At 55.9% G+C, this 22,786-nt stretch overlaps 7 protein-coding genes across 7 annotated transcripts; 3 read left to right on the top strand and 4 right to left on the bottom strand.

The window, feature by feature from the left end:
• Positions 1-43: 43 nt before the first annotated feature.
• N656DRAFT_67515 (FAD/NAD(P)-binding domain-containing protein) lies at positions 44-1,833 on the top strand. Its single transcript, XM_064810475.1, has 3 exons — positions 44-88; positions 150-716; positions 781-1,833. Exons 2-3 carry the CDS (start codon positions 150-152, stop codon positions 1,648-1,650), a joined length of 1,437 nt encoding a protein of 478 aa, XP_064675440.1. The 5' UTR covers positions 44-88; the 3' UTR covers positions 1,651-1,833.
• Positions 1,834-2,801: 968 nt separating this feature from the next.
• On the top strand, positions 2,802-3,815 carry N656DRAFT_764996 (carbohydrate-binding module family 18 protein; the record flags this gene model as incomplete). The annotated part of the gene is made up of 1 exon (XM_064813369.1): positions 2,802-3,815. One exon carries the CDS (start codon positions 2,802-2,804, stop codon positions 3,813-3,815), a length of 1,014 nt encoding a protein of 337 aa, XP_064675439.1.
• Positions 3,816-4,774: 959 nt separating this feature from the next.
• On the bottom strand, positions 4,775-8,185 carry N656DRAFT_764995 (uncharacterized protein; the record flags this gene model as incomplete). The annotated part of the gene is made up of 2 exons (XM_064813368.1): positions 4,775-5,528; positions 5,592-8,185. 2 exons carry the CDS (start codon positions 8,183-8,185, stop codon positions 4,775-4,777), a joined length of 3,348 nt encoding a protein of 1,115 aa, XP_064675438.1.
• A 2,278-nt stretch (positions 8,186-10,463) lies between these two features.
• N656DRAFT_774091 (uncharacterized protein) lies at positions 10,464-11,590 on the bottom strand. Its single transcript, XM_064814192.1, has one exon. It carries the CDS (start codon positions 11,155-11,157, stop codon positions 10,834-10,836), a length of 324 nt encoding a protein of 107 aa, XP_064675437.1. The 5' UTR covers positions 11,158-11,590; the 3' UTR covers positions 10,464-10,833.
• A 2,679-nt stretch (positions 11,591-14,269) lies between these two features.
• Positions 14,270-15,289, bottom strand: N656DRAFT_794288 (RNA-binding domain-containing protein; the record flags this gene model as incomplete). Its single annotated transcript, XM_064817261.1, has 4 exons — positions 14,270-14,853; positions 14,925-15,056; positions 15,123-15,198; positions 15,257-15,289. 4 exons carry the CDS (start codon positions 15,287-15,289, stop codon positions 14,270-14,272), a joined length of 825 nt encoding a protein of 274 aa, XP_064675436.1.
• Positions 15,290-16,409: 1,120 nt separating this feature from the next.
• N656DRAFT_794287 (uncharacterized protein) lies at positions 16,410-17,028 on the top strand (the record flags this gene model as incomplete). The annotated part of the gene is made up of 2 exons (XM_064817260.1): positions 16,410-16,941; positions 17,015-17,028. 2 exons carry the CDS (start codon positions 16,410-16,412, stop codon positions 17,026-17,028), a joined length of 546 nt encoding a protein of 181 aa, XP_064675435.1.
• Positions 17,029-19,894: 2,866 nt separating this feature from the next.
• N656DRAFT_67251 (uncharacterized protein) lies at positions 19,895-21,510 on the bottom strand. The gene has a single exon (XM_064810459.1). It carries the CDS (start codon positions 21,156-21,158, stop codon positions 20,178-20,180), a length of 981 nt encoding a protein of 326 aa, XP_064675434.1. The 5' UTR covers positions 21,159-21,510; the 3' UTR covers positions 19,895-20,177.
• Between the last annotated feature and the right edge of the window lie 1,276 nt (positions 21,511-22,786).

Below are 22,786 nucleotides of genomic sequence, written 5' to 3'. Positions count from 1 at the left end.
CCAGCATCCCTCCCAAATTGAGTGTGACCTAACACGAGGAAAGACAGTTCGGCATCACCAGTATCAAATTACACGCATAAGGTAGTAGGTTAGCTTCTGTCAGGCCCAGTCAATAACTTCGTCATCAACACAAGCTCACAACTCACAAGATGGGCTCAACCGCCCCCCAGAGCCAAAACCCAAACCCACCACATGTCTACACCGGCGCGGCCGGTGTAGTAGGCGCAGGCATCGCCGGACTCTGCGCAGCCATCGGCCTGCGCCGGGCAGGGTGGGAGGTGGAAGTGTTTGAGAAATCGCGGTTCAAGAACGAGATTGGCGCCGCTATCACGGTGCCGAGCAACGCGACCTTGGTGCTGAAGCGCTGGGGGTTTGATCTGGAGAAGGCCGGCGCCGTGCCAAACGACAAGCTTACTATAGCCCGCGCAGCAGATTTGGAGGTTTTCTACCGCGAGGAGTTCCCCGAAATGGCCAGCGAGTTTGGCCATGGGATCTGGACCATCCATCGGGTTGATTTGCATCGGGGGTTGAGGGAGATTGCTACTGCTATTAGACGGGAGTCAGCGGATGGTGAGGAGGAGGGTCGATTCGGCCCGCCGGTTGAGATTCGGTTGGGATGTGAGGTTGTGGGCGTGGACTGTGAGAGAGGGATTCTAAGGCTGCCGGATGGGCAGACGGTTGAGAAGGACCTCGTGATCATTGCGGACGGGGCACATGTAAGTACTCCCTACAACCTCTGATTGACCCGGCAGTCTCCCTTGCGCTGACCACCAACCCCAGAGTGCGTTGCTATCCGACTTCACGGGCCATCCCTCTGTGGACCAGCGCACAGGTCGTTCCGTTTACCGCTGGCTTGTTTCCATGGACGACGTGATGGCAGATCCTGTTCTGCGCGCCCAATACGAGGGCGAGCTTCCAGGATACACGGCCTACAGTTCTCCAGACATGAAACTGCTGTGGGTGACCTACACCTGCCGCGGGGGCAAAGTCCTGAACAATGCCCTCGTGCACACCACGCAAACCGGCGAGGGCGAGCCCGGCGAGGAGAACCAGTGGCATGCACCTGTTTCGCGGGATCAAGTCCTCTCACGCCTGGAGGGTTTCCACCCGTCCCTGAAAAAGATTGTTGCCATGGCCAGCGAGGACGGCATCAAAGTGCACAACCTGTTCAAGCGGCCAGCCCTCACAAGCTTCGTGCGAGGCGTCACGGCCGTGGTGGGCGACGCCGCGCATGTCATGCTTCCCACCCACGGTGCAGGCGGCGGGATAGCCATCGAGTCAGCCGCAAGTCTGGAAGTCCTTTTCAGCCGGGTCGACGGCAGAAACGGTGCAATGGTGCAGCAACGCCTGGCCGTGTTCGACAAACTGCGTATCCCCCGGTGTAACCTTACCATGCTGGCATCCAACGGTGGCCCGGAATGGCGCCAGCTGCCCGGGGTCGTGGAGGAGATACGGAGGTTCTACTCTGGGCCGCTGCCCCCTGCTGGGTTGCTGCAATACAACAAGCCGTTTAGAGAGATCTTCTTCTGCCACGACGAGTTCCGCGCCGCGGGGCAGGCATTGGCGCAGCTAAATCAAGCGCCGAGTTCCTCCGGCCTGGCATCAGCGGAGGCGGAGCATGACAGCCCTGGCGCTGCGCCAACACCGTGACACTGCTGGGGCTGGGCGTTTGCGGGTAAGTTGGTTGGTGAGGAGACCAGCTTGGGGGGTCTGATATTACGGCTCTCTCGGGGTATCAACCCGATTCATGCCACTGTCATTAACCCGGTGCCGTATCATGTGGGGTTTTGTGTTGGCAGCAAGACTCGCATATACACGCATGAGATAACTGTCCCCTCAGCTCTTATCAGGCACAAGTCCAAGAAGGAACGCTTCGAGGTCGAGAAATAGACGTCTTGGATACCATTTGCTAGACCGAATGGGCTTACGGAAGGCTACGGTGACAGCGGTGAAGCGGTGATAACCGGGGAATTTACCATGATGTGACGGGCCGTCTCAACTCGGTACTCTTTGGGCATGATATCCAGGGCCAATGCCCAATCCGGATCCAACCAAGGAGGATCAAATTACTCTAGAAGATGTTCCGCTCGCCTGTGGGCACCTTCTGCGCCTAAGCGAACCAACATGCTGGCGAAGCAAGGTATCATTGACGGTGATGACATCTTCCGGACCCAAGCCGGGGCTACTCCAACTCGAATGGAGGAGGAGGGTGAGATTGCCGTGTGCTGAGGGTAGGTAGGTAGGGTCTTCCCAGTCCCCTGCCGAAAGCAGAGGGCGAGTGCCGAGAAAGCCCTCGTCATATCCGCAATGTACGGAACCATGCTCGGGGCCCTACCGCCAAGGCGGTTTCCGGTGGGTGCGGTTGGCACGGGATGACTCCCGCCGTTCCTGCAGCAAAAGCTCGGTAAAATCGGCTTGAACTGTTATTTAGCCTCATTCTGGAAGCCTTTTGGTTATGGGCGCAAAATGCTCCGGATAGTGGCTGCTGTCACCCTTTGGGGCAATAAATTAATTCCTGGCGTGCCTTTTGGGAATTTGGGCCCTTTCTGCGTGCGCAATCCAACTCTTTTGCTCTACAGCCGGTAGCCGAGTGTTCGCCGCGAAAGGGGGTAGGGGGTAAGGGTCTGGGTGAGGTGGCACCATACCGAAGGGGAGGGAGGGCTTCAAATTTCTCCGACATCCCCTATCCGTGGATCTGCGTCTTGCTCCTTGGGCTCGTCGATCCCTGAGTATATCCTGCCTCGCGTCTGGCTCGCTTGCTCATGACCGCACAGACTCGCGGGCAAAGCTGAGACGACACAATGAGATCCGCATACCTCGGTCTGGTCTCAGCCTTGTGCTGGGCCGGCGTGCTCGGGGGCGCCAGCCCGGCCAACGAAGGGAGGGCAGACATGGCCATGGCCGGCCGCCGGCTCTCCTCCAGGGGCAGCACCCGGCATCGCAACACCTTCAACGGCACGGCCCACTACGCCGAGCTCGGGCTACGCCAACAGGGCGGACAATGCGGCGCCCAGGCCGGCCGGTGCCCCGGAGACCTGTGCTGCTCCTCGTACGGCTTCTGCGGCGACTCAATCGACCACTGCCACCCGCTGTTTGACTGCCAGGCCCAGTACGGCGTCTGCGGATGGCCCCGCGCACCTCCGGTCGCGACAACCACTAGCACTAGCACGACGCCTGCTCCTCCCACGTCCACATCCACGTCCACAACGACGACGACAACCCCCCGGCCACCAACCACTTCCACCACCAGCACTACCACTGCCAGGCCGCCCACCAGCACCAGCACACCCACAGTCCCCATCCCAACAGGCCAGGTCACCACCAACGGCCAATGCGGCAACGGCACCATGTGCATTGGCAACCCCAACTTCGGACCCTGCTGCTCCCAATTCTTCTGGTGCGGTTCCTCCCTTGAATTCTGCGGCGCCGGTTGCCGAAGCGAGTTCGGCGCATGCCTGGGCGTGCCCGGCATCCCCGGCGGTCAGCCGGGCAATGTCACCACCACCCCCGGCCCCGGCACCACTTCCACAACCACGACTACCCCACCGGTAGTTACTCCCCCAACTACCACCACTACCACCACCACCCGGACGACGAGTACCACGACGACGAGTGCAGCACCGAGTCCGACTGTGACTATCCCTCCGGGCATGCGGTCGAGTACGGATGGGACGTGTGGCACGGGCGTGACATGTCTGGGTTCACGGTTCGGACGGTGCTGCAGTCAGTTTGGGTACTGTGGGGACGGGGACCAGTACTGTCCGTATATTGTCGGGTGCCAGCCGGAGTTTGGGTATTGTGATCCGCCGCCTTAAGACTGCTTGACTGACTACTTGAGGGGTGAGTGAGGGATTGTAGTAGAGGAGGGAGGGGGCAGGTGGGTGGATAGGTGGCAGGTGCTTAGGGAGGGAGGCTTGGGGCTGGGCTTGAGGTAGTAGGGCTGGGTTTGGGGTAGGGATCAGTGGGTGGTTGAGATGAGATAGTGTCAGTGGCGATTGTAAACACTCATGAAGCTTAGATCAGATCAGATCCACATTGAACTTTGTCTGTCTTGAAGTTTAAACGTCTTTGTTGTCGAAACGTCTTTGTTGTCGAAACGTCTTTGTTGTCGAATTCGAGAGGAGTTGAGATTGAGGATAAATGTCACTGTCACCCACCCCAAGTGCCACTGCCAAATGCCTTTGCTGCTTGTGAGACCGTTATTACAAGAGTGCCCAGCTCCATCGCTACGGTATGTACTGTACCATACACGTACTAACTCAAGGAAGGGACTGCAACTCAGGGGTCGTCCAAACGTCACTTACACACCATACCTCGGGCCGAAACACAAGCAAGGACATGCGTTTCCCACCCATCTATCTGATCTCATCTCATCAGCTCTATGTCTAGTAGTTAACTTTACCACGGAGATGCTTAATCCACAAGCAACAGCAGAACAACTACTGTAACCTCCAGTCTAGCTTCCAGTACAGCATCACACCCCTTTTTCTAAAAGTCCCGCGCCAAACGCCTCTATCCCAACCGACCAGCCACCATTTCTATCTATCCGGAAAACCAGATGACTACCCGACCTAGGGTAAATAGGTATCCCAACCAACCACAGCCAGAGGCCAACAACACTCACTCAGGCACTGGAAGTGTAGTCTGATGCATCGAACCGCATTCGCTCATCGCTCATCGCTCGTCAAGCCATCCCACCCCGCGAACAAGCCAACCAGAAAAAGCCCCCCACCCCCGAACCTAATCTCCCCATACCCTTCGGTCCGGTGCCTGCTCACTCAGCTTCATCATCCGTATCCGGTGGCCTGGGCGTCCCCTTGGGACTATTCAACCACTCAATATGCCTCAATCTCCTCCTCACCTCCCTCTCTTTCAACTCCCTCTTCGTCATCTTCTTCTTCTTCTTCGTCTTAAACGCCATGCTCTCCCCTGAGACACCATTATCCTCCGCGCCACTGTTCACGGCACTACTAACCGCACTCCCCTGGCCACTCAACACGGGCGTGTTCAACCCACTGGTCACAGCACTAGCCGGTTTACTCGCATCCTCAAACCTGTCCAGCGCCACCGCAGAACTTCCCTTATGCGTAACCCGCCCGTCATTGACATGCCACTGCTCAGTCGCCAACGCGCCGACAAACTCCTCATTATGCGAGATCATGACAACGCCGCCCTTGAAATCCCGGATGGCAACTGCCAACCCTCCTAACGAGTCACGATCCAAGAAGTTGGTCGGCTCGTCGAGGACTAGCAGGTGGGGGTTATTCCACATAGCGCCGGCGATGACAACCTTGACCTTTTGTCCGCCGGAGAGCGAGCCGATCTCGTTGTGGTTGGCGATTTCCGGGTCGAGGCCCAAATCCTCAAAGTGCTTGGATATGACCGACGGCTGCAGCTCGCGGTAGCCCAGCCCTTCGCGCGACGCCTCGTGGTCGTCGAATTCCTGCACCAGCTTGGCAAAGCCTAGGTCTAGGAGGGTTTCGCGAGACATTTGCGTGTTGTGCTTTGGGAGGAAGCCGCGCCATTTGCTGTGTGGAGCTCGTTAGTCGATTGTGCGGGGGTAAGGTATGGATAGCGGTAGGAGAACTTACACCTCGTATTGGAACGTCTTCTTGTACTTTTGTCGGCCGACGAGCGCTTCAATCTGGCGTTTGCCCTTGCCGTCGCCAACGTCGATGAACTTGTCCATCTGCTCCCGATCCCTGTCCGACAGGATGCGCGTCTGCTTCATGTGGACTTCACGGTCGTCGCCGTGGGCATACCGCCACTGTAGGTACTGATTTGGCGTCTTTTCCAGGTGCATCTCGACGTGCTCGAGCGCGTGCTGCTTGATGTAGCCGATTCGGAGATTGGGGTGTTTCTCCACCTTGCCGGCCGTCGGGATGACTTCGCCAGTCAGAAGCTTGATAAGGGTAGACTTGCCAGCGCCGTTGGGGCCGATGATGGCCACGCGCGACGAGAGGGAGAGTTGGCACGAAACGTCGCTCAACGAGGGCTTCGGCGCGTTGGGATATGTGTAGGAGACGTTGGTCATCCGGATAATGGCTCGTGTCTGCGACTTGACGCCCGTGAGGATCCCCGGCGGCGGGAACTTGAACTGCACGTTGGATGCAGAGAGCGTGTAGTAGCTCTTGGCCTCCGGGCGGACCTTGACAAAGGCAGCAAGGTTCCCCTTGTAGTGCCCTAGCTTCTTGTTGGGCTCGTAGTGGTAAATGTCGGTGGTAACCTCGTCAAGAAACCCAGAGTCGTGCGACACGATCAAGCTGGTGATCTCGGTGTGCGTCTTGAGGTAGTTTTCGAGCCACTTGATGTTTGCCACGTCGAGATGGTTGGTAGGTTCGTCCAGCAGCAAGACATCGGCCCTCTGCAGCATCGCGCGGGCCAAAGCCAGCTTCATCTTCCAGCCACCCGACAGGGAGCCAACCTTTTGCGACTGCCGTCCCTCAGGGCCAGAGGTGAAGCCAAACTCTTCCAGGACGGCAGATATCCTTTCCTTCCCTTCCTTGGCGATGACGGGGTCCTTCGAAACGAACTCAAGGATGCTGATATCAGCATCTTCGCCCTGGTTGTGCTCGACATAGCAGGTCCGCAGGACGTCCTGGGGAGGAAAACCTTCGAGCTTTCCCGCGGCAATGCTCTTCATCAGGGTCGACTTGCCCGCACCGTTCCTGCCGCACAGACCATAGCGATGTCCCTTGAGCAGTCGAAGGTTGGTGTGAGACAATAAGAGCATACCACCATAGGCAAGCGAAAAGTCGGCGTTCACGATTTCCACCTCGCCGTCGTCCTCTTTCTCGGGTACGCCGTATTTGCGATGATCTTCTTCAACATAAAATTTCTCCACGGCTGCAGCAACTGCCTGAGGCGCATCTGCGTTCTGCATAAGCCCCTGGAGATATGGAGCAATCCTGGCGGGGATGCGGCGAAGCTGGCGGTGATTGACGTCTTCGCTGACCATTTCGCAGATATACGGGCGCACCAGGTTGTAGCCCTCCAAACTCCCAGCGAGGCCATTGTGGTTTTTGATTTCAGCTTCTAGCACTTTCGCCACATCGTCGGCTGTGGTCCGCTCGACCACCGTGGTCTTGTCATCACCCATGGCTTTGTCCATGACGGCCAGCGCCCGTTTTGCTAGCTCGCGCACCTCGGGAAGCGAGGCTCTGCCCACAACACTCTTGATGCCGGGCTGGAGCTTTGGTAAGAACGTGCGAGCCTCGATCGGATCGTGAACGAGCTTGGTGAGATTCTCAGTGATGACCACGGTTTGCCGGAGAACCTCTTGCGGGGTTGTCGGGTTGTTCAGGGAGCGCTCGAGGAAGGGTGTAAGGAGGGCCAGGACGGGTGATGTCACAATAGCGACGAACGTAGTTTGCGACAGGGCATGGATCGCTTTCTGCAGCGCCTCGGCCGAAGGGTGGTGCATGGTCTCAACCAGGAGCGGGATCCGAGGGGCGACATCGTCGTTGGAGAGCAGCGAGGTGAGCGAAGTCATGGTCTTGACCGCCTGTTTCTCCACTTCGGTCTTCATATCAAGCATGCCGCCCTCAACGATGGGAATAAGGGCGGCGAGCTTGGCGCCCATTGCGTCACGCAGAATGTCTTGTTCTTCGGCTTCTTCTTTGGTGCTCCCAACCGTCGGCTTCGCCTTGTCGGCCATCTTTTGCATCAGCTTGTATGCGCCGACGACACCCTGCCACTTGCCGCCTGCGTTTTTGATGTATCCGGTAAGAGCGGGCAGCAGGCCAACAACAAGGGCCTCTGGGCTCAGGTTGGCGAAGAGCGCATCGATGCCGTATTGGGCGGCTTCGCGGACTACGGAGCCCTTGTCGGCGAGGGCATCCAGAGCGCAGCCGAGCATGCCTCCATCTTGGAGGAGGAAGACAACTTCGCTGACGGGCTGGCGCGGGGGGAAGCGCTCGAACAGCGCACCGAGCAGGTTCTGAGCGCTCTCGCGACGAAGGCCGCTCTTCTTGTCGGAAGCGGCCTTCTTGACCTCGGCGAGGATGCCGTACTGGTGCAGGCCGCGGAAGCCAACGGAGTTGAGGAGGACCTCGCAGAGACCGTAGCAGGCGTCGATGGAAGCGGCCGAAGTGTTGGCGGTGAAGACGGTGTTGAGCAACGAGGCGACCTCGGCCTGGGTGGGAGGCGGGGCAGCGCCGTCGGGCGCCTTGACGGGCACAACCATTTCGGCAGGCGACACAAGATGCGGCATTATCGGATGCGCCAGGGGTAACGTTGGATGGCGTGTCGCAAAGCCAGAAAAGAAAAGGTCTCGCAGGAAACCTGGGCGTGCTGGAGACGCCCTCAACAGAGGGAAGCGTTGGAGTTGGGCTCTTTGTTCAAGTTTGTGGTGTGGCGCAGATTAGAAACTTTGGGTGTCCTGGGATGAAATTGCCCACTGCATTGCCCCGCTGATTCTGTGCATTTTGCAGGCATTGCTAACGTTATCGGGCGACATAAAATTTCTTATCGGCTGATAGCCTTCGGCCCCCGAGTGGGGACAGCGGGCCAGCGGCATTGGTTCAGGCGCCAAACAGCACCCTCTTCTTCCGCACATTCTAAACTTCTGTTCTACTTCAATCGTACACGCACGTGTATCAACGCAGCATTCAATCCTGACAGGTCAGCTTCTTCGTCCTGCATCCATGTCGACTGTCGAGTACGACCCTCCAGCTGGCCGGATTCCCGGTCGCTTATGGCGCTTGAAGGAATAGGCCAGCACACATCAATCATTTTGTTGCAGAATCATTGTCCGGGGTTGAGCAAGTTCGATGTTTGAGTCCAAAGTCAAATGAAAATGACCGTTTCCAAACACGGACACTAGCCGTTGCCTGAGTCTTTGCACAATTCCCGATTCGATGCCACGTTTGCAGCACACATACGGAGTACATACACAGTACAGCTCGGTCCGAGTCCCGTCCGCCCCATCCAGGTTTCCGGCACTGAAGCGCAGTTCCCATTGCGTGCGACCCGTGGTTGCATAGGGCTGACCGAGTTCATGGCCAACAGCAAGATGCAGTGCAACCGACGGTCTGGAGGCAACACTCAGCACTCGTTCCTCTTGACCCCAACAGCCACTCAACTCATACGCCCATACCCTCTAACTTCATCTCGTGGGGGCTGGAATATCATCATTGGCAGATTTCCGTCCCGGCTCATCCGCCACCCAGTGCCTCTGCATGCGCCTGGCCGCGGCGAGCGTGTAGGGTAAGTGTGTTGGGGGCCGCAGGCTACCAAGTTGTAAGGCTGAGAAAAGCAAGTCAGCGCCCCCAAGTGCCATGCACACAACACCGGATTTATGACTCTATGTATGTAAGGAGCCGGCGGGTGAAGCCGAAGCCACTCGGGCGCTGGGCCCCGAGCCGTTCTTTGCTGTGGGAGGATCGTGGCGGCGGCTCCGTTCCGCTGTGGACCCTAAGCGCTCGGAAACCTTAATTCGACCCAAGTCCGAGCTAGCGAGTCCTGATATGCCCGGTGGCTTTTTATTCACTCTCCATCCTATGCTGTTGGCAGTAGAGAAGTACCAGCAGCCAAGGAAACGGCCTCTATCCGGATGGCTCTCAAGCTTCAGCTCCGTGCCATGGTAGACAGACCATCATGAGCGTGGAATAATCTTGGTACCTGGCCCTGCTACACATGCATTTCACCATTGACAATGTATTCGTCCAATATGCCGTCACTGCCAAGGTACTCTTCATGGCTATCAGCTCGTCCAAGGGCATATGTGTGTAAGAGGCTAGCACGGTACATGAAACCAACCTAGCCCACCCTCCCCAAGCCTCCCTACAACCATAGCCACCTTGTACTGCACTAACAATGTCCCAAGACCCTTTAACGTTATGCTTCTCTTAAAATGAGATGACGGTAGAAGCTACCCATTTTCGTTTGATTTTCTCGGCCCGTCCCTAAGGAAGACGGACGTTCTGTTGCCATCTAGACGTTCGGACACTGTCAGGCTTACGCTTGCCCGCCACAGCCACCCCGTTGAGCCAAGTCTCGCCCCCAAATACGCCCACGAAGCTGGCCTGGTCTTTCGGCTTCAATGGAGTTTCAAGATAGGACTGTGAGAACTGATCTCAAAGACCTCTAAATCTGGACGCCATACATGTGTTGGCATTGAACGACCGTAGAATTGCAGTAATTTAGACATTTAAAATTGGTGTTTTCGGGAATCTAGGAATACACCCAGTATGGATTCTATCCACAGACATACGTGGTGTTGCAATCTGGGGAGCATCTCGGTGTAGCTTACAACGCCGCGTTGCCCCTGAAACAGCTGCATGTCATTGAACTCGGACTTCACAGTTTCTGAGAAGACAACTATCATGCATACGACCCACGCCAATCGATAACAAGAATGAAAGAATACAGCTGGTTCTATCTATATGAAATTAGACCAGGAAAGTGAGGGTTTATGGGTGCAATATACAGGAAAGTATCATCGGCAGGATGGAAAAGGGGTAAGAAGGGGCAAGCAGCCAGGGTCCACGGTTTGTCAACAAATATACAAACGGCGCCGTAACAATGCTATCCGTCACACGACACATCCAAGAAAATTGGAAAAGTCTATATAGACTGATACAGCAGATAAAGAATACAGTTTTCATTGAAGAAAGAGGCGAAAGGAGTTACGATTCCAGCTGACCTTCCACTCGCCAACTGTCAGTTCAGTTCAGTTCAGTTCAGTTGCTTCCAACACAGTGCCGACTCGGACACAATGCTCTCATCATAATCATGATCATGTTCATGCCCGTGACATGTGATACATATGCCATCCTGATTCCCACAAGCATCCGGCCGACACTGGCAGCACAGCACACTGGCAGTAGGTATCTAATGAGGCGACGGAGGCGGCGTCGGAACATTAGGCGGTGGCTGCGGCCCCAGCGGGCCGGGCCGCCCCGGCCCCCCGCCCGGCGGTGTTTTTGGTGGGTCCGGATCGGAGGCTGGTACTAGTAGACACCCTCCGTCATCATCCGGCCCGGGGATCATGATTCGGAGCTGATAGAGCAGCACATTGCGCTTGTGATGACCGGGACTCGGACTCGGACTCGGATGAGGACGGTAGCCTCCTCCGCTGGTGCCACCGAGGGAATGGAATGTCTCCGAGTCGAGGTCGAGGTGCATTTCGGGTTCGCTAGCTCCGATCATGACCATTGTTTCAGTTGGTTGGGCACTGGCGGGGTGTTTGTTTGTTTGCTCCGGCCGGGTCTGTGATATATGTATTGTCCCGTGCAGTGCGAGAAGTGAGGAGACTTGAGATGATGGTTGAACTACGGAGTTGCTGGTGCTGGTGGTTGTTTGCAAAACTGGAATGATGATGCTTGCAAGCAAACGGAGGGAGAAAGCAACGTAATGAGGCTGATGCGATACAAGAAAACCGAGTGACCACCACGGTGCGAGCACACGGGAGGGGATTTTATACCTTTCTCAGGGCAGTCGGACTCTGCCATCTTCACCTTTGCACACTGCACCCGATGAGCAGACCCGACCCGAGAGGAGGGAAAGAAAGCAAAGCAACACGAGTCACAGAACACGCGGCGTCCATTATTCCGATCCTGTGGCACCAGACCAGGCACGTGTAACCGCGACCACCAACTGGTACCGAAGCTCAAAGTCCTCCTGAACACGAACGTACGCCAGAGACGGGCTTTGTTGAAACAAAGGATTCTGCTAGGTGCCTCCCAAGCCCCCGGTATAGAGCAATAGGGGCAGCTTGGATGATAGCCAACTTTCGACGTCATGGACATGTGACATCTGAAGGGATGACTACCTACCGCCAGTGGGGGCTCGTGGGACCGGGCTGCGCGGTACCCTTCACAAACCGAGCACCTCAGTGACGTCTGAGAAGGGACGACTGGGACTGGAGGTTGGGGGCCTCAAGGGCCTCAGGTTCGTGGACCACCCGGTGGAGAGAGGCATATGACGGCACTGCAACTGCACCGGAGCGAGCCAACACTTGACGTCGACGGGACCGATCGACCCTGAGTGTGGCACTGGGGGAATGGACGGGAATGGAATGGGGGGCTATGTTGTGCATCCTCCCCTGTTGCCTGCCTACCTTAGGTACAGCACAGTGCCTACCTAAGGGATGTACAATACAATCCAATCCAAACCAGGAAGGCTTCTGGAATGCACTGCAACATCAGACCGTTGCGTAATTGAGGACCACACGCCCCCCACACACACATGATCCGTCGTTGAGGTAGAGGTACTAGGGTAAGGTAAGGTAAGGTAAGGTAAGCAGGAGCCAACAGGGAAGGTGAATTGGCGGTGACTGGACCGACGGGCGGAACTCAAACGGGATGTGTTACTGGACTGGACTGGGCTGGAAAGTGAACCTCGGACTAGCCTAAGTCACTCACTTCTTCCTGCTCAGGGGTGTTGACGCAACCCTGCCGGCAGTGTTGCGGCTCGACTTCCCTTGGAGGCACTGGGGGGAGGAGGGCAACGGTTCTCGTACAACCGTGCAAGCTGATTGATCACCTACCCCATCAGAAAGGAAGACGAAAAGGGCGGGCGGCCAGAGAAACGGAAGCTACGCCATCCCTAAGGTAGTTAGGACTCCTGGCTTTGCAATTCAATGTCTGTTCGGAAGCGTGGCGACTTCAACTCGAGGAGGTCGGAAGAGGACTCGCAGTCCCCCTGGCAGGCCCATCCCAGCGGTTAGGTTAGGTAGCGGTGCGGTAACCCCCTTTAGCCAGCCGTCCTTGCAGACGAGAGCCGGGCGGGCAGCAACCGACCAGTTCCATTCCCCAGATGCAGCTGCGCAGTAGCATTCGGGGTGGCTTGCATTGGCCCCCGCAGACGGCAGCCAAATAACGGTAAGGCTGACTTGCTTGCTTGGCAACTGTCGAAGTTTCGAAAACTAGTTCGGTGGATCATGGGGGTCGGATCGGGTTCCCTTTCGACTGGCGGCGGGAGGCGGTGGGTGGCGTGTGAGACACAACTGTCCGCGATAAGTGCTTTGCAGCTCAGGTCCGTGATTAGTAGGTAGTTTGAGGCTACATACATGTACATAGCTTCGCCCTGAGGAGCCTCTGCACTGCAGGCAAGGGGCAAATACACCGTCTCATGGACAGACTTAGAAGGTATCTTGCCATGCGAAACCGATTTTTCGTATGCTCACCGAGAGAGCGGCGGCAGCAGCTTCAGTTGACTCATTGCTTTCTCGGGTTCAAGGCCTTACGGTATGTTCGGTCCAGTCAGGAGCTGTAGATTGCTGATTCTGCACATGCAAACAGCGTCACAATGCCCCCCACACTCCTGTCCCAGCCTAAATCAGACCCTCCCAATGGTCGTAATCCCGAGTGAGTTCGGAGGCTATTCTGAAAATGGGGAATTTCCTTACACCACGCAATGCCTGTGAACGAAGAAAGGCAGCAGAAACCGGCGAAGCTCAAGTGATAGGCACGGGATGCCCTCCTTTGCTGGTAGCGTGTCGTGGGATGGCCAGTCTGGATTCGACGTAGTAATCCCCGGCTTTGCTAGCCGTGCGAGACATTGTTCAAATGTACACCGGCTTCTAGACACCAGAAGACAGGCGGAGGTTGGAGACTACCGCACTCTGCAGTTCTCGTATTTGCCAACGAATAAGCATTCTCGGTGAGTTGGGCGGAGGATTGTTGGTAAGGTCGTTTGGCGAATGGCACGTGGTGCCTCGTGATATCAGCCATGGAAATGCTGTGCTACCATGGAATTAATTAAGTCTATGTTTGCTGGATTGGCGAAGGCACCGGAAGGACGTGGGATGGGTAATATCAGCCTCAGGAAGGGACCCGGAGGGAACCCGTCACAAGTGCCTTGCGGCTTCTGTACTCCGAATCTCCGACTTCATTGCCCCTCAGAAGCAGACAGCTGAATGAACTCGAGGAGAACAACCAAGTGGCCTGGGATAATCGGGCGGTTAACTCACGGCCACCCGTATTGGCTGAGAGCCATGGAAGCGGACACTCAGCGGCGCGACTTTCAGGTGGTCGATGTTCTGGTAATTTGAATCTATCGACCCTTTAATTAGGGACGGGAAGCGAAGAAGCTTAGTGGGAGAATGATCCGTCAACTACAACCCATTAGCCTAGCAACGCCGAACGCTAAGAAAACATGTAAGCCGGGTAAGCCCGCCTGGTGCCTTTTTACCACCCACCCCCCAAACGCCCATCCCTTCCCAGTGAACCCACTCTCAGACACCACGCAGCACAGAAGGTTCGCGGCACATACCGGCACCGACGAAACAGATCCGGCATGCCAAATTCGCATGCGGTTAACGTCTTTATCTCCGATCCCGGCTGCGGCTGGGGCTTCTGCTGCGCCGGTCGTAGCTCTCATAGCTATCATAGCTCCGACTTCTCCGCCTGTCCCTGGCACCATAGTCATAGTCCTCCGCACGCCCGCCGTAAGCACGGCTGCCCCTGCCGGCGCCTCGGCCGCCACGGCCCGGAGGCGGTGTGCGCGAGCGGGATCGAGACGAATAGGACGACGATCGAGATCGGTACCTACGGCCGCCGCCGGCGGGTGCGGGCGATCGGGAGCGCGACATGGATCGTGGGCGGTACGTGTCCGAGCGAGGGCCGTAGCGAGTGGGGCCGCTGGGCGCGGCAGGCGATCTCCAGCCACGACCGCCGGCAGGGCCGCCAGGAGGTCCTGACCTGAAGTTTGCCGGAGGACCACGGGTGGGCCCGATGTTTGCGCCACGGCGGGCCAGTGGAGGAGATGGTGAGAGCTTTCGCCGGGGGAGAACAATCGACACGTTGATGAGAGCGCCGTCGAGCTGCGCTTCGTGCATGTGGGTGATAGCACTCTGGGCGCCGGCCTCGTCTACGTAGAGAATGTAGGCTGTGCCACGATTGGCGCCGGCTATGTCAACGTCAGAGTCAGATCTAAGCAGAGAGTTGGTTCTTGGAGTTTATGCTTGAGGTTTGACTCACTCTGCCTGTTGAGGGGGAGATCTAGATCGTCAATTTCGCCGTACTGGCCGAAAATTTCGAATAAATGGTCCTCGTTGACATTCTTGGTCAAGCGCTCGACGACAATCTGGCCCGAGGTGTGAGTTTCCCATTCTGAAAAACGGAAAAAAAAAAAAAGAAAAGAAAAGAAAAAAAAAAAAAAGTCGTTGGTGAATTTACCTTTGTGGATTTCATCCGCGGAGTCTGGCTGCGCGACCTGCTTCGCGAGAGACTTGCTCTGTCCCGGCTGTAACTCCTGCCACGCGAGTAGCTGCGACTGCGGCTTGGAGTGACACTGCGACTGCGAGACGGACTGCGGCCGCGGCTACGACTTCGGTATCTGCCATTTCTTGAAGGAGAGCGCAAATCTCTGTCGCGACGGCGATCCATTGAAGGCGATCGCGATCGCGACATTGGTGTTGGCGACCGGGTTCGAGACCGAGACCGAGACTGACGCTGATCTTCGGGGGGAAGAGGGTCGCTCATCTTTTGCACGGAAGCCATGGTAGTATTGCCAAATGGCTGGGCTACCGACAGCTGGCGTTTAAAGAATTGTTGCTGTTGATGGCTGGCAGGTACTTCGTAATGGGAAAGCTCTTGCCTGAGCAACCGAGAATTGAGATACGCAATTGCGGGCAGTTTGCAGCAGCGCTCTTATCGGGGTTCTTGGCGCGCCTTATCGGCAGCGCTAAGCTGCGCGTTCAGCACGTGATTGATTCTTTCGAGGATGCTTATCAGCCTTATCGTGCCTCTGGCTGTCGGTGACTCGGTGACGTCTTTCCTCTTGGCAACATTCTGAGGCCAAACGATTCTCGAGAGCAGCTGCGGCCCAGCACTTCGGTTCCTCACAAAGTCACAATTCCAAGCAATCAGCAAACTCATTTCACAAAACAGATTCGAGCCAGGGTTCCGAGTCTAGTCCTGAGCTGTCATGACTGCGTTGTTCTTATTCCATTTCTTTCTTCCGTCGTTGGTTGTTGCCTGTCACAATCTGTCGAAATCCATTCTTCTTGCTTAAGTGCTTAAGGTTCGATGTCTGGTTACGTGGTATTGTACAATCAAGGGGCTTGCTGTTGGTCTGGTCCCAGCCCGATGAGGTAATCGGGATGGCTGAACCTGCCCGTGGATTGGTTGCTTGGTGCAGGCAAGGGTCCTGCTGTCATCCTTCACCCTCCCTTTCCTCAAGCTCACCTCACCATTGGATGAACCCCTAAGGGTTCATGGCATCCTCAACTTTGACGTCATGGCGATGATCAGGACAAACGGCCAGAATCAGGTTTGCACAAGTGTTTTGAAGATGACGATAAGAAGACAAATGATGCTCAAATAGGGGCATCGTGCCCTTGTTTGTGCTGCCATAGTTTGGTACTACAGTCCTACAATACAGAATCTAAACCTGCATCTCACTCATCGTATCCCACCTGAGCTTCACTACCTAGTATACCTCAAACCGATCAGCCAGCCACCATGCCTCTCTTCTCGCGTCACGCCCACGAACAACCGGTCCAGGAGCCCGTCCACGCCCCTGTCTACGAGGAGCGCCCCAAGAAACACGGTCTCTTCGGCAGCCGCCACCAGTCACCACCCCCGTCCCAGACGCAAGCCATGCCCGCGCACCGACAGGTGTCCCCTGACCGCGACCACCACAGCGGGGGAGGCATCTTCCGCCGGTCAACCAACGCCAGCAACAGCACCACCACCACCACCTCGACCAGCAGCACCACGGGCGGCCGCCGCAGCAGCCTGCTGCACCGGACGTTCGGCAACGGCAACATTGCCGAGATGGACCCGACCATCGTCGCGGCACGGGAACGCGTCATGAGCGCCGAGGCCGCCGAGCGCGAGGCCGACCGTGCCCTCATCGCTGCGCGAGAGTCTGTCCGGGAGGCTCGAGAGCATGTGCGCAGGCTTGAACTTGAGGCTGAAGAGGAGGCCCGCCGCGCAAAGATTAAGCAACAGCAGGCTAAGGAGGTGTCGAAGAGGGGGAAGCAGCTTGGGAGTAAGTACATACCTGCCTACCTGCGAGGGATGGGAAAGGTCGAGAGGTTGGAGCTAAGCTAACGCTGTTGTAGGGTATGGGAATTAAGATTGGTGCCGACATGACTCGCTGCCACGGCCTTTTCCTTGCATGGTTATTGTGTTGACTGCATTTGAGTACGAAGTTGGAAAATTGGGATTTCGGTGATTCGGCATGCTTTGGCTTCAACTAGCTTCATATCTGAGCGATCTTCTCCTTGTTGTACTACTACCCTGTAACAGCTTGTTTGCTTCAAGCAATATACCACCATGAGTTTCTTTCCGTCATCCTCCCGTCGGAATCTCTCGCAGGGCAGTTCTACCTTGCTTGCAGTGTCACTTTCCGCCCTTACATGGAAGTGACCCGTTTCCCTGCCACCCCGACTCCCCAGCAACCTCCCTCTCCCCTCTCAAAACCCGATGTTACTCTCCGCCCTGTGGCATCCACATCCCGTTCGTCGTCGTGTCCGTCGTTCCCGTCGATGTCGAATATTCCCAGCAATGACTACCCTTGAACGATGCCATGTGCCAATATAGCTGGGTAAGTTGTTGGTGTTGCCATCGTCACCCACAGTTCGGTCTTACACCCATACTGTCCGTCAACGGCAAGGGTAGCGACTAATGGTAGGTATCCATGATGTTGATTGGATCAGGTTTCAGTGCTCCGTCAAGGAAGAATGGCTGTGATTCGGGAATTGCTCGAGCAGCGTCAGCCGCGAGAGACAGGATGTATGTCGGGAATCTTGACGCTCAATGTTATGGGTGTCGTCCGGGCAGCTTCACGCTTCTTGTTCTCCTCGTCGGCCATGGTCGTCCCTCTTCGGCGGCTCTTTATCCCATCCTCCCCGGGCCGTCAAGAGGGCTTACAGGACTGCGCAGCCGTCCGCGAGGTGATCGTCCTCGTTCGAGTCCTCCGTCTTGGAGAAGGGTCTTTGGAGAAGAGACAGGCCTAGATGAGCAGGATTTCCCTGCTTCTGCGCCAACGAAGACTGCTCACAACTTGTGTCGCTTGCCAGGTCGGTATGATGGGACGCCATAGAAGTCGACTCCTGACTGGGACTCTGTGAGGAGGACCGTCGTAAACCTGTTAGCTCAACAGTCTCAGGCATGATTATGGTTCAGCTATGGTGCTCAGGTGGGAGTGCATATCATGCTGACGGTGGAACGAGAGAGGGAAGGCAGAATTTGATGGCCTGCAGGTTGGCCTTGGACGTACTTCTTTGTCTTTCTGCCCTGACTGTGTTGTCCAACGACGATTTGCTGAGGCTGGCATGGATAAAGAAACAAGGAATGTCTGGAATGTACGGAGTACACTCCCTTGGCATCCTTTATCCCGTGCCTATCTGTTGTTGAAAGAAGATTACTAGTAGGGGTAGCAGCTGCGTACTGTGTAAGATGGTAAATATTTTGAAGTCAGAAAAACAATGAGTGTACGTACTCAGCATATTCAATCAAGATCGAGGACCGCAAAGATTCAGCTTAATTGACTCGCGAATCGGGGTTGAAGGCTCATGATACAAGAGGCGGGCGGTTAACATTTCCCAGTGCGCAGAGTGTCTGACGACTTGGGGAAAGGGCAAAAGGTCCGAGGTAAAGGAGCTTCGTGCATCTACATGAAGGAATGTACGATATTCTTTCAAGCGTCCAGTGAAAATCTGCCATCTAGATATGTAGTTGCCCCTGAGGAATCAGGGTCACAAAGGGGTAGAGAATGCAAGGAGATCTCGCCGATCAGCTGCTTTGTGTACAATACATACCTCCCATAGGCTATCTTCGCTCGGCCCTGTCCGAACCGATCTTCCTTGCAACTTGCAAGCAAGCCACCAGACCAAGATGATCTTCGTCTTTCGCGAATTGACCCCTGCGGACCAACGCCTGAGTCCACCGATCTTGACGATCTCTCCACATCGAAGATCAAGGGTAGAAACTTTAGCGTGACGTCTCTTGCCTACCTGATCTCACTTCTTGACTGACCATTGCTAGGTAGCAATTGCTGCTCAGCGGGCATTTCAGCATCCGGGGAGATAATGAGCCATATGGCGGTCATGCTTGCCGCTGGTCCTGACCGTGACTCTCAACTGGAAGCATCAAGTTGGTAGAATGATTCTCAGAGATATTGATGCTGCTTGATAACCGGTCTTCAGACAAAGAAGATGAGATGTCCAATATGAGCCCTGGAATGCTGGGTCATCAAGAAGGCGTGGAATAGATGTGGCACTGGCCGGTTGGTGATGGTCGTGTAGAGTCTGCCAAACTGGTTTTACAGGTATGTACTGCAAGTCATACACAGGTTAGGAGACAACATAGAAAGCACGATTCAAGTTGAAGAGCAGGCAACCATGGTCGCCATAACGGTTTGGAAAAGGGTATCAACAAATGTTCCGTGTATAGAAGGCTAAAATATGGTGAAGAAGGGCAAAACCATCTCCAAGAACCCCCTCCCCCCTCCGTCTCATTTCCTCGTCAAGAAACATTATACATTGCAACAAAGCCGCCACAAATTGGAACCAGATCCGACCTGCACCTGCCATTCATCATATCCCATATGCATAGTCAAAATCTGCCCCCAAGAGGGCCACCCCAGAAAAAAGGTTCATCTCCGGCCACGCAAACCATCGCACGTCTCGCCCAAGAGATTCCCCCTGACTTTTGAACGTAGTAGTTGATGAAGCAGGTGTCCGGTATATGAACATGAAACCCTGCGTGGAAGAGAGAAGCCGAAGATTGGGGTATCAAGGATGTGTTAGGCGGGCCGCATGCGGCCAGAAAAAAGGGGGGGCGTAATCTTCGGCGCTCCGTTGGTGTGCATCGGGGATGGTTTGCTGGAGAACGAATAAGAAATATAAGTGCAAAATTTGAGTCAAGTGTGGAGGGCCTCGAAGGTCGTCAGGCGAAACCCGGCCTGCCTGAGCTCAAGAATAGAAGGTCGAAAGATGAATAAGCGCGGATCGAAAGTAAAGAGCTTCCGGAATCATCGAGGCTGCCTTGAGGTGAGGCGAGTTGAAGTAGAGACGCCACGCAAGGGGTGTCGCTGACCTAGCAGGCACGGTGATGCATCGAGTCGTGCGCACCTCGTAAACACGAGCCGTCCAAGGGATCAACTGATGAATCCGGTAGAATTAAAGGATGCGTCGCTCTCACAAAGGGAAGAAAGTAGAACGAATGATGATGCTAGCATCGGAGAGGTTCGCGTAACAGTGACCGGTGCTTAGGCCGCTCTCATGGATCGCCCCCTTTACAGACCCGATCCATCGGACGGCCGGGCCGGCAGGTCAAAGCAAGGCGGCAACAACAACGCCGGCCACGGCGGCGGCGGCCACATGAGCGGCCCCGAGAGCAGCCCCGGCATTGTCCGGCGAGGGGCTGACGACAGAGCCTGCGCCGGTGGTAGTGGCGGGCGGCGAGAGGGTTGTTGATGGAGCTGTCGGCATGGTGATGCTGGTAGAGTTGGACAGCGCGGTCACTTGGGCGCGCTGTAAGGTGACCGTTCTGGTGAGTGTCAGGTAACTTGTCGCGGTCGTGGTTGACATGTCTTCCGCAACGGCCGCGAGCGGCAGAAGGAGAGCGGCGACAATCGCTGGCAGATGCATTTTGATATGCGCAATAGTGCTGTCGAAGCAGGGAGAGTGAAGCGTCGCCTGAAGGTACGGCAGACAAGCAATGCGCGCGTGAGTTTGCTATGAGCGATGGAGGGATACAGATGCCCCGAATGGAAGGCGCGTGCGTATAATAGCTGCCGGTAGAGCGTAAGGGAGGAGCGAAAGAATGACAGTCTGAATACTTCGAGTATTCAAGGTCGGACAGCGACGCTCCAGGGGTGAGGTGGGCTTTGCCAACGAAGCCTGTGGAGGAGGTCGAGAGACGGGGTGAGGGCACAAGAGCGAGGGAATTGTTGGAATGGGGAGGGAGCAGCGAGAGACGCCCACGACATCTGGCACCCTTGCTGGCCCTAACGTTAGCCAGCGGTAGGCCCTTGCTGGCGTCGCAAATTGCGCTCTGCCAAGCGCTAAAAAGCCGAATAACAACAGCGCCTCGAGAATGTCGCAAATTTGACGGTACGTACCTTCGTACCCTGCGCTTTCCCCGCAAAGGACTGGCGCCACGCGAAAGAGTGGCACTGACCGCAGCGGTACCTGCATCGCCGTCCGGGCGACAAGGGTGCAGCCATGCAACCGTGACTCCTTCCCCATCTCGGGACATGGTTGCGCAGGCGACGACAGGAATGAATTGCTGGGCCTTTGGGAACGTAGACCTTCAATATACACCTGGCATTCCATTGATTGGACGGGACTGGCGCCTGGACTGACAGCCAGAGAGTGACCTACAAGGCGGAGTATGGTGCTAGCAACCTATGCGCTGAAATGGACTGCCTTTGCAACATGGAAGCGCAAATCTTGAAAGTGGATTACACAAGGCAAGCCAGGAGTAATAACTAGCGGAAGTTACCAGGCGAGTCGCGCTATGCGCCTTCCTCGATCGGGAAGTTATGCTGCGCTTGCCCGCGATAGCTAATTTCGCTGCTCGTTCACGGAGAGCTCCGCCCATCGTCGCTCCATATTGTCTTCACTGTTCAGGAGCAAATCGCGAGTTCTCCAGAAGGCGCATGTTGTGAATCTTATTGGAGTCTGCGGCAGAACGGTGACACCGTGAGAAACGGTTAAGATTTGAGAACGGCGAGAGCCGCCAAGAGCGAAATTTAACCTATTCGCCTGTGTCGCCCGTTGATTGGTGTGCCTGAATGACGTCCCGTGTGTGTCTCCGCTGCTCCAGGGGAGGTGGACCGTGCAGAGGGGCAAGGAGATAACCGAAGAGATTTTAAACGTTAGCCAGGGGACCTTGAAAAGCGGCACAAGGGAATCAGATCATGGCCAGTGCTTTTGCCTGGAGATCGGCTCGAGTTGTGGTCCCTTCACGAGTACGGAGGTACTCCGTAGGTAACTCTTGTATATCACAAAAGGCACCTTCCCTTTGGCCGCCTGTCATCCAATGCTTTCCCGTCTGTTGGAACGACACGTTTTCAATGAACTCGTAGCCGGGACATCGGGACATGACTGGTGCCATGTGTCGAACCCTTGGTGCCGGACACTGCAGTGACTGCACGGCAACGTGGTTCAATACCGAAGCATGCAGCTGGCGCATGCTGCGGGACTTTGGAAAACGATGTTCTCTCGGATAGGCAGCTTTTCACACACGAAATATAAAATGGAAAATCCCAAGGCCCACGTAGGTACTGCAGTTTTCCGCATGCTTTGGGCCTTGGAAATGGTTTGATTACTCGGCGCTCTTGAAGCGGAGCCGGCCTTGGCAGACTTGGAGAGGCCGGCAAATGGGCTTGGGAAGCCTGAACGGTTCACTTGGTTTGAGGCTGTTAAGGACGTTGCATCTACGGTGGCCCTGGCCGCGACGATGAAGTGTTGAAGGCAGTCCAAACAGCGAGAGGCCTGAAGCGGCTGTAACAGTACCGATGTGTCGACTCTGAGCATGAAGGGGCCGACAAGGGGAGAAGGCTATGTAATGTTTCACACGTCTGACAATATGCCCCGAAGATCGAATGTACTGGATGTCACTGTGAAGCAGCCGAGTCTATGCCATTCGAGACTGTATTCGCGGTAGATTTATCGGAGCTATTGGGTGATGGGCTGTGTCACGGTCCTTCTACCATTGCATCTTTGCCCTAGATCCCCTGACTGTGTGAGGATGCCTCCAAACTATCTGGCCGGGCAATCACAGAAGGGTCCCAGCTCATCTCCAATGGCTGTACGGACTTTGTAGAGATCTCTCCCCACTGGAGCATATCATAGGCACTGTAAGTGGCCGTGATATCTTTG

This window comes from Canariomyces notabilis (assembly GCF_033297395.1).
Source record: "Canariomyces notabilis strain CBS 508.74 unplaced genomic scaffold N656scaffold_1, whole genome shotgun sequence".
In the NCBI taxonomy this organism is placed as follows: domain Eukaryota; kingdom Fungi; phylum Ascomycota; class Sordariomycetes; order Sordariales; family Chaetomiaceae; genus Canariomyces; species Canariomyces notabilis.
This window is presented reverse-complemented; position numbering and strand designations above follow the sequence as displayed.

Bases quoted from the DNA above. Each gene is read 5' to 3' on its own strand.
- N656DRAFT_67251 (XM_064810459.1), bottom strand. From the start codon at position 21,158: ATGTCCCGAGATGGGGAAGGAGTCACGGTTGCATGGCTGCACCCTTGT.
- N656DRAFT_67515 (XM_064810475.1), top strand. From the start codon at position 150: ATGGGCTCAACCGCCCCCCAGAGCCAAAACCCAAACCCACCACATGTC. The intron at 717-780 runs GTAAGTACTCCC...CACCAACCCCAG, and splicing joins TCATTGCGGACGGGGCACAT to AGTGCGTTGCTATCCGACTT.
- N656DRAFT_774091 (XM_064814192.1), bottom strand. From the start codon at position 11,157: ATGGTCATGATCGGAGCTAGCGAACCCGAAATGCACCTCGACCTCGAC.